Here is a 14850-nt window from a genome sequence, read left to right on the forward strand (position 1 = left end):
TCCCCAGGTTTTTCCCCTTCCCCGGTGCTGCCAACTTCTAACCGCAATAGTGGCTTTGTGCTTGTTGTTAGTTTTGTGTATAAATGGAATGTTGTGGAGACCCCCCCCCTACACAGCCGGCTCCCCTCACCACCATCCCACCCCACCCCCAAGTAACTCATGTGGCCAGTAAAAGGAAAGTTACAGCGCCAGTAAAAAAGAAAGTTCAATTTTAAAAAAAAGGACAAATAAAATAAAAGGTGAGCTGCTTTGCAGGTGTTTTTTTTTCTGGGTTGGACAGGAGAGAAGTGGAAGTGGTAAATCATGGCAGGCTCTTTGCCTGCCCCCCCCAAACTTGGCAAAGCCAAAGCTGGGTCAGTGGGAGCTGCAAAAGAGGCTGCCCCCCTCCCCCACCAGAGCAGGGCCTGGGGCTTTGATCAGTGCCTCCTGGCTGCAAGATTATCCATCTTCTCCAGGTCTTCGCTGCAGCCCCAGCCCAAGATGGCTCATTGTCGATGGCAAGGGTCCCAAAGGAACTGCCCCAAAGGAACTGCCAAGTGAGCCTCAGAGAAGGGGAAGGGGAAAGGCCTTTTTATATCCAACCCCCAAGGGAGCACACAACAGGCTGGATCCAAAGCAGGAACCTTTATTCTCCACGAAGTGGGAAAGAACACCTAGGTGGCGTTGGGCCAACAACCTCTGGATCTGGAGGCCTTGGCTCTGAGGGTTCCTTCTCGGAGACACCCCCACGTCTGCTGCTTGTCCATGTCTCCTTTCCCAGGGGGTAGCATAGGGAAGGCTGGGGTAGGGATTGTTGGGAGGGAGGGAGGAGAGGCTGCTAGGGTTCTCCCTTGAGTGCAATGAGGGTGTTTCTCAGAAGCAGGGTACTGGCCTGAGGAAGAGAGAATGGGGTGCTGCTCTGGGTGGGGGCAGTGTTCCACGCTCCTTCCCTCAGTTCCCCCTTGGCTCAACTCGAGGATTATGCATGGCAGATTTCCTCACTCTAGTGAGGACAAGGGTCAAGAGAACTTGTCAGATTCCAGAGAAGAAACCCAAGGCCACGTGTCTCAAGGTGGCATGATACTGGCATATAAGCGCAGACACTTGCCCAATATTTGACATTGAAAGCTACTGAGCCTCAGTTTCCCTCTGAAAAATGGCAGTCTGAGAGGAGTGAGATGGTAAAAGCACCTTGTGTGCCAGCCTAGAACCACTTAGTGAATGGTCCCCCCCCATGGTAGCCTCTGGGGGGGGGCAAGGCCCCACTCTACCTCCCTGACCAGCAGCTGGGGCCCTTACCTTGGCATGTTTGAGTTCCAGTTCTGCCAACTCTATGAGGTTCTTTCGGAAAGCAGATCCCCGGCGAGCCTTAAAGTCGGTGAGCTCTGACCGGAGAAGGGAACGTGAACATTGGACTAAACGGGGGGTGGGGGCAGCCAAATGTGGAATGCTTCACTCACCCTGCCTGGCCGAGTCAGAGAGGCGCTCAAACCGTCGGCAGCACAGCTGCTGATGGGTCTCGGCTGACCGCACCTCACGGTTTCTCATCCGGGCTTTGTCCAGGGCCTTGTTGGCATTCTCGTAGTCAGCCAGTGCTCTCAGGCGCCGGTATAGCAGGTCCTACAAGGAGACAAGAACTGGGCAGGAACCTCTTGGGCCACGAGGGCAGAACACGGGCATGGCCGGCTCAGAAACGCTGCTCACCTTGGCAGCCTGAGCGTCCCTCATGTAGTAATGGAGCATGTCCGACAGCTTGAGGTCTTCATCTGAGGCCACCCGGCCCTCCAGCTTCTGCAGGGAAGGGACAAGCACATCTTGGGGTTCCCTGATCCTAGTACACAGGAGGACCCCTGGCCCTGGGTAGGAAGCTCTGAGGTCTGGGGAAGGCCCCCTCCGTCCACTGAGGGACCTGGATCCCACCATCACACTGCCCCCCAGACCAGCACTGGAATGACTCCCCCCAATCCCTGGATTAATGTAACAACCTGAAAGTTGGGGAAATGCCATGCCCCCCATCTCCCCAACTACAGGTCTCCCTTCACCCCCACATGCCAAAAGTAGGAAGGGCTTCTCACCCTCAAACGTTCAAACAGTTCAGCCAATTTGAGAAAGCTCCTAGGAAGAAGAGAGTCCTCTGCCAAGGTGCCCCAAGGCCAGCAGGCTTAGCCAAAGCATCCTCTGGGGCCCAGGCTCCTGCTTGCCTTCCCCAGACCCTCTGGGCACCTTGGGGGCAGGAAAGGCCTGGGGAGAAGGGGGCTGGGAGTGGGGAAGGGTCCTCTCACGTCTTTAGCTGGTTGACTTCCTGGGTGCTCAGACTGCTCAGTGCTGCGGAGATGGGAATGTAATCCTCGGCCAGGCCTGTGAGGAACATGCCCTTCATGAGAACTGGCCACACTTCTGGTCTGGGGCGGGCAAGTTTTGGCCAGGTAGAAGACAGGGAAGGTGGACAAAGCCTCCTGGGTTGAAGGGAGGAGCTTGGGGAGGGTGTGGGGAGGGTGCCCCTCAGAAAGCCCTTGTTTCTTCCTAAAGAGGATGTGTTGAAGGGCAGGGAAGGGCAATAGGGTGAGGAGGGTCCCCCAGGAGTCCCCACGCACTCTTGTGGGAGCGCATGACCCGGTCAGCACGCAGGCAGGCATCCCGGATGCGGGTGTGGTACTCCAGTAAGAAGGTCCTCTCGTGCTCAAAAAATTCATCCACCTCCTAGAATGGAGGCAAAGATGGCAGGAGGAGACTGTGGGGTCACCAAGGGGCCTCCCTGGGGCAGCTTGGGCCAGGGTAGGCCCAGGTGAAGTGGCTTACCCAGAGTCCCAATGGGAATTTTCCAGCTCAGGCCCCACCTGGGGCTCCGTCACTGCCCTGGGACCCCCTCACCTTCAGTCCTGAAATACCAGTGATGAGAGCCTCATCCGCTGACTTCACAATGTTCCTGATAAACCCCCCAAAGAGCTCCTTCTTATTCTTCCCACGAACACTCAGCTGGGTGGGCAGAGGCAAGGGGGATTGGGCTCAGTCTTGGCCTACTCCAGTGTTCCATGTGCCCCCTGGCAGCCCTGATTACCCTAAAGCTCCATGGCCCCTGGCAGAGGTCCCCTGATGACCCTGGGTCTCCCCCGTACAGGCCCCCTCCACAACCCCAGGGCTCCCCCAGTCACACGTGCCCCACCATAACCTCAGGGTTCCATGCCCCTTCGTGACCCCGAGGCTCCACTTCCCTACCTCCACCCCAGCACAGGCCCTCCCATGATCTTGGGGCTCCCCCAAGCCAACTCACATCTTGGCCATATTCCAAGAAGACATAGAGGTTGTGGTCCCTCCGGAGGGTGGGGTGGGCAGCCAGGCGCTGCAGGAAAACTTCATGCATGGCCACTGTCTTCTTAAAGATGGCCAAATACTCCCTGGGGGAAGGAAGTGAGCGTTCAGGTTGTGCCTGCTGTGGACGGGTCCACGGCTAAGAGCTTTTATAAAGAACTCGGTTGATTCTCACAACCCAGGATGTGGGTGATGTTATTGTTCTCATTTTGTCATTGAGGAAACTGAGGCAAACAGAGGTTAGTGACTTGCCCAAGGTTACACAAGTATCAGGGGCCGGATCTGAACTCAGTTCTAGGCCCAACGTCACAAGCTGCCCCACTTTTTCTAAAGGCAAAGGCAAAGAGAGGGGCACCATGCCCCCTGCGACTCCTGCCGACTTCCTCATTTCTCCCAGCAGACCCAGGGGTGAGGGGAGGTGTGAGGTCACACAGAAAGCCCTGGAGTCTGGGTGGAGGAGGCCTGGCTCGATTCCTTGCCCCCTCTTACCCTTCCTATAACTGACTGGTTCAAGTCACTTCATCTAGTTTGGCCTCAGTGATCCTATTGGGAGCTTTCCTGGCACAGATACTGGAGTGGTTTGCTTTTCCTTCTCCAGTTCATTTGACAGGTGAGGAAACTGAGGCAAACAGAACAAAGTGATTTGCCCAGGGTCACAGAGAAAGCATCTGAGGTCAGATTTGAACTCAGTCCTCCTGACTCCAGGCCAGAGGCTCTAACAATCCCCCCAAAATGGAGATAGTAAGACTTCATTACCACTTTCCAAGGTGGTCGTGAGGAAAGGAAAGAGGAGCTCTCCTATCATTTACCTTCATTGTTCATTAAAAGGTCAATCAGGGGCAGCTGGGTGGCACAGAGGCTAGAGCACCCGTCCTGGAGTCAAAAGGACCTGAGTTCAAATACAGCCTCAGGCAATAATTACCCAACTGTGGGACCTTTGGCAAGTCACTTAACTCCATTGCCTTGCCCCCCCCAAAACAGGTCAATCAGTGTGCCCTGAGCCCTTGTTCCAAAGGAGGAGGGAGGCCTTCTCCTCTGGAATGTAAGCAGCTTGAAGGTAAGAATCAGGTGATGCCTCCTGGGTATTTCCTATGTGCTTACTGATTGGAGGAGTGAAAGGGACCAGAGAGGACCCTGAGAGAAGGGAAAAGCTTTGTTCAGGAATGTTAAAAAGGTTTGTTTGGAGGATGTCAGAGGAGACAACAAGCTCCCCAATCAGGACATGGTATTGCCTTATGTGGGAGTCCTGGGAAGGGGGGAGCTGGAGGACAGGAGAGGGAAGAGTCTTCAGGAAGGATGAGCCATGCCAGGAGAGGAGGGGGGTCTCACCCTTCCAGTTCTTGCTTCATTTTAGCAAACTCTTCCCTGGTAACTGAGCTGTCACCTTCTCCCAGCCTCTGTAGCTTTTCCCGGGAAGCCTCAAAGTCTGGCTTGGGAGGGGCTGGGGGTATCTGTTCAAAACAGAAAGGAGCTGAGAAGTCCATCTGTCTTGAGATTCAGGATCCCAAAGCCCACCACCCCTCCCAGCTCCTTCCAGCTCCAAGGAGACCCTTGGCCTCCCCCACCCACCCCCAGACCAAAGCCCAGCTCCTCACAATGATGCCGGCATAGTCCTCATTGTCTGTGTATGCATCGTGAAGCCAGATGAACTCCTCATGTTGCCTCACAACAGAAAACTCTGTCTGGCTGAAATGCGGGAGGCAGCTCTGAAAGGGAAGGATACCCCACTGAAGACCAGCAAACCCTGCTCACATCTTCATGCCATGCAGAACCAGATACCCTTGGCCAAGAATTCCTCTTCAAGGCATCACACACACCCTCCTCCCTCACGCTCAGCTCTGGACGCTTCCCAGAATTCTCGTTGGGCTCCCAGCCAGGGCCGAGGGCCAGAACCCTGGGGTTCAATAGGATGGCAGGCACTGGAGGGGACGGCTGGGAGCTGGAAATCACGAGAATTTGCTTTCTAGCAGAGATATCTGGCAAGGAGAGATGTAATGTAGGGGGCCCGGGAGATGACAGAGGCTGGAGATTCTGAATGGGGAAGTGATGACCTCACCTTGGTGTGAACTGTGAACTTCACCTTGTCCCTCTCACTCACAGCATCTGAGATCTCCACCTGCAAGGCGCCATCTCCCTGCAGATCCACTGTCACAGAGCAGGGCTGAGAAGAGGGAGGCAGGAAGTGGGGTCCTGGAAAGGCCCATTTGCCCTCACCTCCCACTCCTAGCCTGCATCCTGGGAATCCTTCCAGAAAAAGCCCAGCAGGGTGAATGGGGATCTAGAAGGGGTCATCTAGGTGGTGCATGCTGGGATATGACCCCAGCTCTAGTCACCAAATGTGGGGTTCTTTTCACTGTTCTATTCTCCACCTCAGTGGCCCCCTAGGAGCCCAGTGCATCCTCAGCTACCCCTATCCGAGTCACTCATCCAGCCCCAAGCCCCTAAAGGGGGCTTTAGAAAACTATTCCATTGCCTTCTAGTGCCACTCTTGTTTGCCTTTGCACAGCCCTTTGGGGGGTAAGCTGCCCATCCATCCACAAGTGGGCTTTCAGGCAGAGCCCTGGAAAGTTAGTGCTTGGGGAGGTCTTCTCCCTCTGCGCCAACATGGCTGGACCTGGGACTCAGGAAGGAATCTTGCTCTTTGAATTGGTTAGTTCTGTGATAGATCACTGTATCATTCACCTTTTATGATCAAAGTGAGGCTCCCCAAGATAAGAGGTCAAAGTGCAGAGTGTAGTGAAAGAACATAAATGTCCATTGCTATTAGCCAAGCCATGTGTAAAATGGGCACAGTTAAGCTCAGACCCACCAGCTTCAGGGGGGTTTTCATGAGGATCTGTGTCTGTAAATATGCTTTGGAAGCAACCATAAAGAGAGGCCTGGAATGGTTGGGATTCTTTCTTCTTTGAGCCCTCTCCAGAACAGAGATCCCAGGCTCTGGGGGAAGGCAGCATGCTCGGCCTGGGTACTGAAGGTCCTCCAGTGGTCAATAGCTGCCTTCTTCCCCTTCCTGCAGCTGTGGATTCAGCCAGCTCCAAGCGGAAACTCTTGGCTCTCACCCTTCCCCCTCTTTCAAGCCCCTCAAGGGAAGAAATGACTGTACTTTGGTCCATGGACATGAAGTCCTTGGTACACAGTAGGCAGATGAGTAAGGAATAATCACTGATTGACTAATTTAGGAAAGCATTCTGACTAGTGTTTGTTAGTGACTGAAAAAAAGAAGCCTGAAGCAGGGGATGCTCACCTCAAAGGACTGTGGTATTTCACCCAAAGGGTTACATGCCACAAATAATATGGCATGGGCATTGAAGTCTGTTCTTTTGTCCTTCAAGTAGTGGCACTCACAGAGTAGGCCTTCAATAAATGCTAGTTGGATTAGACTGGTTTACATTGAAATCCACATCCTGTTTCCCATCCAGGTCCCTAAGTACAATTTCTGTCTCCTCTGGGGTCTGCCTCAGCACCTGATCTCCCCCAAGTCTTTCTTCTGTTCTGAGAACATTTTTGTTCTCTCCAGCCACCAGGAGATTGCTTGTGTATTGACCTTCCTCCTCTGCCTTTCTATCCTGAGTCCCTTGTCTTGTTCTTCCCCTGACTGGTGGGGTCCCAGTGGACCCTCTTCTCAGCCATAGCTCTCTGCCTGTGTACACACACAGACACACAGACACACAGACACACCCCTCTCTCTATTCTTCTCTGCTGGAATCTGTTGTCCACAGATAAGAATGGCTCCTCTGGGTAGGGTCTACCCTGGGCATCTCTCCCTCTCTCTCTTGGGCCACTAAATTTCTCAATCCAAGAATTTCAGAGGGTGTGCCTAATTCTTCTTGGGATTTGCCCGGGGTAGGGGAAGTAAAGGACTTGGGGCCAGAGATATGTAGTCTGAACCCTTGCTCTGCTGATTTCCTCTTACCTGACCTTGGACATGCCCCTTGGGCTCCCTATAAATTGAACTTGGGCTAGGTGATAGTCAAAGTCCTCTATGACTCACCCCAATTCCACTGCCTGCTTCTTGGAGAGAGATGCCTTCACCTTCACTTTGCCACCTGCAGGTCTCCTTCCCTATTCCCTGATCTCAGGAGGGATTGATCAAAAGTAGTGGGGGTGGGGGTCCCTTGGGAATCCTCTCCAGTCCTTCTCTCCCTGGGGCTCAGGGCTCTTCCCTGAAAGCCTGACCTCAGTCCATTGAGGCATGCATCCTTCTATCCATCCATCCCTTCATCCATCTATCCTTCCATCTATCTATCTATCATCCATCCCTCCTTCCCTCCCTCCATCCCTCCATCCACCATCCAGCCTTCCATTCATCTAACATCCATCTATTCCTCCATCCCTCCCTCCATCCATCCAGCATCCATCCTTCCATCCCTCCCTCCCTCCCTCCATCCATCCAGCATCCAGCCTTCCATTCATCTAACATCCATCTATTCCTCCATCCCTCCCTCCATCCATCCAGCATCCATCCTTCCATCCCTCCCTCCCTCCTTCCATCCATCCAGCATCCATCCTTCCTTCCATCCCTCCCTCCCTCCATCCATCCACCATTCAGCCTTCCATTCATCTAACATACATCTATTCCTCCATCCCTCCCTCCCTCCATCCAGCATCCATCCTTCCATCCCTCCCTCCCTTCATCCATCCATCCAGCATCCATCCTTCCATCCCTCCCTCCCTCCATCCATCCAGCATCCATCCTTCCATCCCTTCCTCCATCCCTCCCTCCCTCCATCCAGCATCTATCCTTCCTTCCATCCCTCGCTCCCTCCATCTATCCAGCATCCATCCATCCTTCCATCCCTCCCTCCCTCCCTCCCTCCATCCATCCAGCATCCATCCTTCCATCCCTTCCTCCATCCCTCCCTCCATCCATCCAGCATCCATCCTTCCATCCCTCCCTCCCTCCATCCATCCAGCATCCATCCTTCCATCCCTCCCTCCCTCCATCCATCCATCCATCCAGCATCCATCCTTCCATCCCTCCCTCCCTCCTTCCATCCATCCAGCATCCATCCTTCCTTCCATCCCTCCCTCCCTCCATCCATCCACCATTCAGCCTTCCATTCATCTAACATACATCTATTCCTCCATCCCTCCCTCCCTCCATCCAGCATCCATCCTTCCATCCCTCCCTCCCTTCATCCATCCATCCAGCATCCATCCTTCCATCCCTCCCTCCCTCCATCCATCCAGCATCCATCCTTCCATCCCTTCCTCCATCCCTCCCTCCCTCCATCCAGCATCTATCCTTCCTTCCATCCCTCGCTCCCTCCATCTATCCAGCATCCATCCATCCTTCCATCCCTCCCTCCCTCCCTCCTTCCATCCATCCAGCATCCATCCTTCCATCCCTCCCTCCCTCCCTCCCTCCATCCATCCAGCATCCATCCTTCCATCCCTCCCTCCCTCCATCCATCCAGCATCCATCCTTCCATCCCTCCCTCCCTCCCTCCCTCCATCCATCCATCCAGCATCCATCCTTCCATCCCTCCCTCCCTCCCTCCCTCCATCCATCCATCCAGCATCCATCCTTCCATCCCTCCCTCCCTCCATCCATCCAGCATCCATCCTTCCATCCCTCCCTCCCTCCCTCCATCCATCCAGCATCCATCCTTCCATCCCTCCCTCCCTCCCTCCATCCATCCAGCATCCATCCATCCTTCCATCCCTCCCTCCCTCCCTCCCTCCCTCCATCCATCCATCCAGCATCCATCCATCCCTCCCTCCCTCCATCCATCCAGCATCCATCCTTCCATCCCTCCCTCCCTCCCTCCCTCCATCCATCCATCCAGCATCCATCCTTCCATCCCTCCCTCCCTCCATCCATCCATCCAGCATCCATCCTTCCATCCCTCCCTCCCTCCCTCCATCCATCCCTCCCTCCATCCATCCAGCATCCATCCTTCCTTCCATCCCTCCCTCCCTCCCTCCCTCCCTCCATCGCATCCATCCTTCCATTACCTGGCGCTCCTCCCCTGGATCCGGATTCTCCTCCATCACTGGTCCTCCCGCGGCTCCGCTTTTCTGCTCCTACAAGAGGCAAGAAGAAGGCCGGCTTCTAGTGGCCCGGGCGCCTCCCCGCCCAGACCCCTCCCCAACCTTGAGGGACCCTCGCTCCTCCCCCCGCCCGCCTCGGAGGGAAGAATGAATGGAGCCCTCAGCGCCCCAAGCTTTCACCCCACCCTCGGGGGAGCCGTCTGGAGGGGAGGGGAAGGTCTCTAGACTCCGCCCACACCGCGTTCTCTGAATGGCCGGAAGCACCGGCCGCCGAGCTTCCATTGGCTTGTCCTACTGCCCCTCCCGCCAGCAGTACCGCCTCTTGAGGGGCGGGGCGGAGCAGCCCGAGAGGAAGGGGCTGGGAGCCGAGGGAGCCCCCCACCCCTCCCCCGCTCTCCCCGTCTCCATCCTCTGTGCCCCCGCCGCACCCTCTCACCGATCGGCGGACAGCATTCGTGGGGGGGGCAGCCACGCTGTGACCCCCCCCCCCCTCCAGAGCCGCCGGAGCCCCCCCCCCCGCTCCGCCCCGCCCCCCGCCCCTCTCCTCTCGCGGGAGCCGGCCTCGGAAGGCTCGTGCGCAGGCGCAGGCGCGGGGCCTCCCCCCCCCCAGGCCGGGGGCGGGGCGCGGAGCCGCCCGGAGTTGCTGCGCCTGCGCCCTCCGTCCCCCAGCGGCCCCGGTCTCAGGCCCGGCGGAGCGGCGGGGAGGGCGGGGGCGGGTCCGCGGGCGGACCTGCGGGGAGGGGCGGGGCGCGCTGGGGCGGAGCCAGAGGCGGAGGCGAGGCCGGGCCGGGCCCGGGGCCCGGGCCGGCCGGGGGCTGCGGAGGAAGTCCCGGCTGTGGGCGGGCGGGGCGCAGCGGGTGACCCCGGGCCTGGTGGGCTGCGTGAAAGTGTGGCCCTGGCCCTGGGGCGGGGAGCCGGGCCGCGGCCCGGGCGGGTCGGGCCCCGCGGCGCGGCGCTCCTGCCGGCGCCTGGCGCTGAGGCAGCTGGGGCTGGTGGTGTGCGGCCGCGGGCTGGCCGCCGCGGGGCCCTGGAAGCCCGGCTGGTGGAGCAGCGAGGCCGCGGCCCCGAGCCAACCGCCGCCCGAGGGCCGGCCTCCGGGGCTGCGGCGCGGCCCGCGCTACCACGGCGCCCGCCACCTCCGCTACTTCTCGTCGCTGCAGGTGAAGGGCCAGGGCCCGGCCGCCAAGGCCGCCTGGACGCGGCCCCGGGCGCCGCCGTGGGCTAGCACGCACGACTCGTGGACCGCGGCCTCCGCCTCGCCCTTCAGGCTCTGGAGGTGCGTGAAGATCGCGCACGAGCGGGTGTGGCACAGCTGGGAGCCGCTCAAGGTGCAGGGCCTGCGCCTGCTGCAGCCCGAGGCCCGGCGCCGGGCCCAGCCCCGGCCTGCGCCGCCGCCCGCCGCCCCGAAGCCGCCGCCCGCCCAGCCCGAGGGCCGGCTGCCCGAGGCGGGGGCCGCGGGCGGCGAGGAGGAGCCCCCGGAGGCGGGGGCCGGGGGGGCCCAAGGCCAGGAGCCCCCGGAGGCGGGGGCCGGGGGGGCCGAAGAGCAGGACACCCCGGAGGCGGCGGCGGGGGCAGAGGAGCAGGACACCCCGGAGCCTGGGAGGCCCGAAGACGAGGAGACCCCGGAGGCGGAGGTTGTGGGGGCAGAAGACGAGGAGGAGAGCCCGGAGGAGAGCCCGGAGGCTGGGGCTGAGGAGGCCGAAGATGAGGAGAGCCCGGAGGCCGAGGCCGGGGCTGAGGAGGCCGAAGAGGAGACCCCGGAGGCCGGGGCTGCCCAGGCAGAAGGAGAGCTGACCCAGGAGGCGGAGGCTGCAGAGGCCGAAGATGAGGACAGCCCGGAGGCCGGGGCTGAGGAGGCCGAAGGAGAGCTGACCCAGGAGGCGGAGGCTGTGGGGGCCGGAGGCCGGGAGACCCCTGAGACGGACGCTGCCGGGGCAGAAGCCGAGCAGCCTCAGGACCAGGCGCTGGAGGATGCTCAGGTCCCCAGCCCGGAGGAGAAAGATAGAGAGGACCAGAGGGAGATGGTTGGGAACCAGGAAAGCCCCGAGGAGAGAAAGGATCTAGAGGAAGCAGAGCCAGAATGGCTGGAGGGGCCCGTTGAGGGCGGGAACCCCTCGGAGAACACCGACGGCCAACACCCGGATCCGGTCTCTGCGGCCAGGGAGAGCATCGAAGGCCCTGGGAAGAGCGATGCCCACGAAAGGATGGAAGGGGCGCAGCCTGGTCAGGAAACCCCCCAGGGCAGGGGTGCAGAAGAAGGGTTGGAGAAGGAACCTGAAGGATTGCCAGGAAGAGAGAGGGAGGAAAGGAAGATGTCATAAAAGAAGGCTCGGGGCCAGTGGGACTGGGCAGAACTTGGAAAGCAAGATCAGACTGGGTAGTGGCCTTCCCAGGGAGGAAGAGGGAATGGTGGGACTCTGGGGCACATTCTCAGAAAGAACACCAGAGGTGGGACAGCACGAACTGATGGCCTATATGACCCAAAATGCTGTCCTCTGCCAGTCCTTGCCAGGGACACAACGAGGGGCAGGGGAAATGGGGCTGGAGAGGGCAGCTTCCTGATAGAAATTTTAGAGAAGCAACAAATGAAGAAGGAAGAAAAAGATTCCTGACTGAGGTCCCAGAGTGGATGTGTGAGTGAAGCATGCTCCGATGAGAAAGACTTTGAAGAACAATGAAGAGACAAAGGTGAGAATTAGGCAGCAGCAGCAGGAAACCATTCTGGTGCCTCCCCCCCCTTCCTTATCCTCCCCGTTGGGGTGCCTCCTCTCTTCCATGTTGCCAGGCCCAGGAACCACCAGGGGCCCAAACAAATGCAAAAAGCCTTTTATTTTCAGCACCCTTCTCTCCCAACAAATCTCTCTTCTCTCAATGAAAAAATGACAATGGTCCATTATTTCCATAACCTTATCTAGCAAAAAGATGGTTTCTCCTGGGACCTCCTTGCCTTTCCTAGTTGGCTACTAGGTGGTGACCCAGAGGTCAGGAGGACCTGAGTTAAAATGTGACCTCAGAAAATTGACATTTAATAGCTGTGTGACCTTGAGCAAATCATTTAACCTTGACTGCTTTACATCTAAGGCCATCTCCGGTCATCCTCATCTATATCTGGCCACTAGATCCAGATGGCTGTGGAGGACAGAGTGAGGCTGGTGACTTAACACATGGTAACATGGTACCCCCCCAATCCAATTCATGTGTTTGTCATGGCAACATTTCTCTGATGGCATGGCATTCTTCAAGAATGAAGGATAAACATTATTATCATCAAACCAGAGCCAGTTTGTACCTAAACTGCCCTTTCCCAGTTCTGTCACTGTCTCAATCCCCCACTGTGACTTTCCTCCAGACTTTCCTTGGTTCCTTTTGCCCTCTTTCCCTCCTTATGGACTTATTTTTGTGCCTGCACATCTTTTTGAGTGGTCCGGTTCCCATCTCTCTCCAGTCTTGGAGCCCATAGACATAACCATTCACCCATTGGGCTAAAAGATCATTGAATACATGCTTAAGTAGGAAAAGTAAAAAGCCATAAATGCCAAAGAGAATGTTTGCCTCCTTTCCACAGATCACTGCCTCAGTGGGTTGGCAGCCCCAGGATTCTGTGATTCCTTGGTCCCAGCAAGTATCAAGCTTGGCTTTTCTGATGCTTGATCCAGCATCCTACATCCTGACCAATGAGCTACAGAGCTGTCACAGCAAGGAAGGCCACACAAAGGGAAAGGAGTCTCCAAGCCACCCTTCCAATTCTTGTAAGTGCACAAGTTAAGTATACTTCACCCAGATAGCCAGTATGGCTTTTGGTGCTGCTCCCTACTAGAATCACCAAGGCATCACTGTCCCAGTTGTGGGAATGATGAGGCTATCTTTCATTATTTTAGAAACATCTAGTCTGCCCCTTCCAAAGCCATCTCCCTATTCAAATAACATTATTCAGAACCCATAGGATGTATTAGAAAGAGCATATCGAGTTGGGAGAAGAGGGCTTGAATCCTGTCTCTGGGTCTCAGTTTCTCTTTCTCTAAAATGAGGGCATTGGACCCAGAGCTCTTATCCTCTTCTCCCCAACTGTGTTCTGGATCCTTAAAGTGCACTAAAATGTAGTTAAAATTACTGGATTACTTGGGTAACCAAGCACATTGAAAGTCAGTGGGACAAATAGGAAAGAGCCACATCACAGATGAAGGCCCCCAGGGGTTATTTCCAGATGGACTAGAACAAGTATCATGGCATTGTGGAAAAATAATGACTTTGAAGTCAGAAGACTTGGTTCAAATCCTCTCTCTCTCTCTCAACTTGTACCTGTGTGACCTCAGGCAAGGAACTTCCCCACTTGGTCCTCAGTTTCCTCTTCTGTTAAATGAATGCATTGGACTTGATGTCTCCTAAAGGTTCCTTCCAGCTTTAAATCTATAATCCTCATAACCATATGAAATTATCTTTCTTATTTCACATATTGGCCCTCTATTGACCTTCAAATTCTAGGTGATTTAGTTAAATGAATAAGATTTACCTCACATTTGTCACCACATTAATAAGTTAATTAAACAGTGAATTGGGTCTAGCCTCTGGTGAATTGAACAAACTGGTATCTAGTTGCAAAACTTGGATTTGGGTTCCTGCTTTGGCCTTCATTAGTTGGGTGACCTTGGGGAAGTCACTTCTCCTCTAGGCCTCAGTTTCTTCCTGCAAAATAAGAAGATTGGACCTTGTGGAATTCTGGAGCCGAGTAGTCTCAGCTCTAGTGGTCTTTTTTTTTTTTTTAAGGTTTTTGCAAGGCAAATGGAGTTAAGTGGCTTGCCTAAGGCCACACAGCTAGGTCATTATTAAGTGTCTGAAACCGGATTTGAACCCAGGTACTCCTGACTTCAGGACCGGTGCTTTATCCACTGCGCCACCTAGCCACCCCAGAAATAATTTTTTTTCTGTATTTCAGTATGTCCATGATTTTGAAATTCTGTGATGAGGGCATCATACAAAAATGAAACAAGGCACACAATAATACCTGGTGCACATTTATTTCTAGAATTCATTAGGTCCATTAACCCAATAGGACAGTTGAGGATTAAAAATGGACTGTATGGATGGGATTGGTTTCTAGTGCTTTTGGAAGACTGCAGTGAAACTAAGCTGAGTCCTCTTGCCTCTTTCTTCTCAGCCCTAGGAAAGCACTACGACTGGGTCCCTTCTATCCTAACTCTGGATTTGACCCAACACAGTGCATCCCCTCATCCTATGGTGGGCCACTGCTGCTCTCTGACCAGAAACTGTAATCCATACAATGCAATCCCATGGCCTTAGATTTTATGTGGATAAAGCAGGCCTTGTTTGGGGGTGGGGGTGGGAGATTTCTTGATGGTGGCTTTGGTAGGCTCCTTTGATGCAGAGAGATCACAGTGTGGTGAATGTAATTGGGAGAAAGTGTCTAATGCCATTTTTCTAAATGTCTCAGATCAGACACCTTGTAACTGTTTTTCTGTTTCTAATATGGGTTTATTAGATTACATTGCCTAACAATAATTTTGGTTTTGAATTCAGGGAAAATGTGTTCTTATCCAAATATAAAGTTGT

At 55.6% G+C, this 14850-nt stretch overlaps 2 protein-coding genes across 3 annotated transcripts in view; one reads left to right on the top strand and one right to left on the bottom strand.

Annotated features, from left to right (window-relative positions):
* Window positions 1-609: 609 nt before the first annotated feature.
* On the bottom strand, window positions 610-9792 carry SNX32 (sorting nexin 32). 2 transcript variants are annotated; one of them, XM_074231044.1, is made up of 15 exons: window positions 9719-9792; window positions 9247-9315; window positions 7280-7357; window positions 5345-5449; window positions 4884-4994; window positions 4618-4739; window positions 3251-3374; window positions 2851-2955; window positions 2574-2679; window positions 2262-2337; window positions 2055-2094; window positions 1684-1770; window positions 1440-1599; window positions 1279-1364; window positions 610-871 (listed from the first exon to the last, which is right to left on the bottom strand). In XM_074231044.1, the coding sequence occupies exons 2-15, from the start codon at window positions 9280-9282 to the stop codon at window positions 818-820; spliced, it is 1290 nt and encodes a 429-aa protein (XP_074087145.1). In that variant the 5' UTR covers window positions 9283-9315; window positions 9719-9792; the 3' UTR covers window positions 610-817. The 2 variants fall into 2 exon arrangements, with proteins under 2 accessions (XP_074087145.1, XP_074087146.1); XM_074231045.1 differs by lacking the exon at window positions 7280-7357.
* Window positions 9533-14850, top strand: part of LOC141519397 (uncharacterized) — a 52953-nt gene continuing 47635 nt past the window's right edge. Inside the window, exons 1-3 of the mRNA XM_074231647.1 lie at window positions 9533-9757; window positions 9864-11970; window positions 12848-13031. Coding sequence (XP_074087748.1) covers window positions 9533-9757; window positions 9864-11603 — 1965 coding nt within the window. The 3' untranslated portion in view covers window positions 11604-11970; window positions 12848-13031. The remainder of the gene's footprint in view (window positions 9758-9863; window positions 11971-12847; window positions 13032-14850) is intronic.

This window comes from Macrotis lagotis, chromosome 3 (assembly GCF_037893015.1).
Source record: "Macrotis lagotis isolate mMagLag1 chromosome 3, bilby.v1.9.chrom.fasta, whole genome shotgun sequence".
Classification (NCBI taxonomy): domain Eukaryota; kingdom Metazoa; phylum Chordata; class Mammalia; order Peramelemorphia; family Peramelidae; genus Macrotis; species Macrotis lagotis.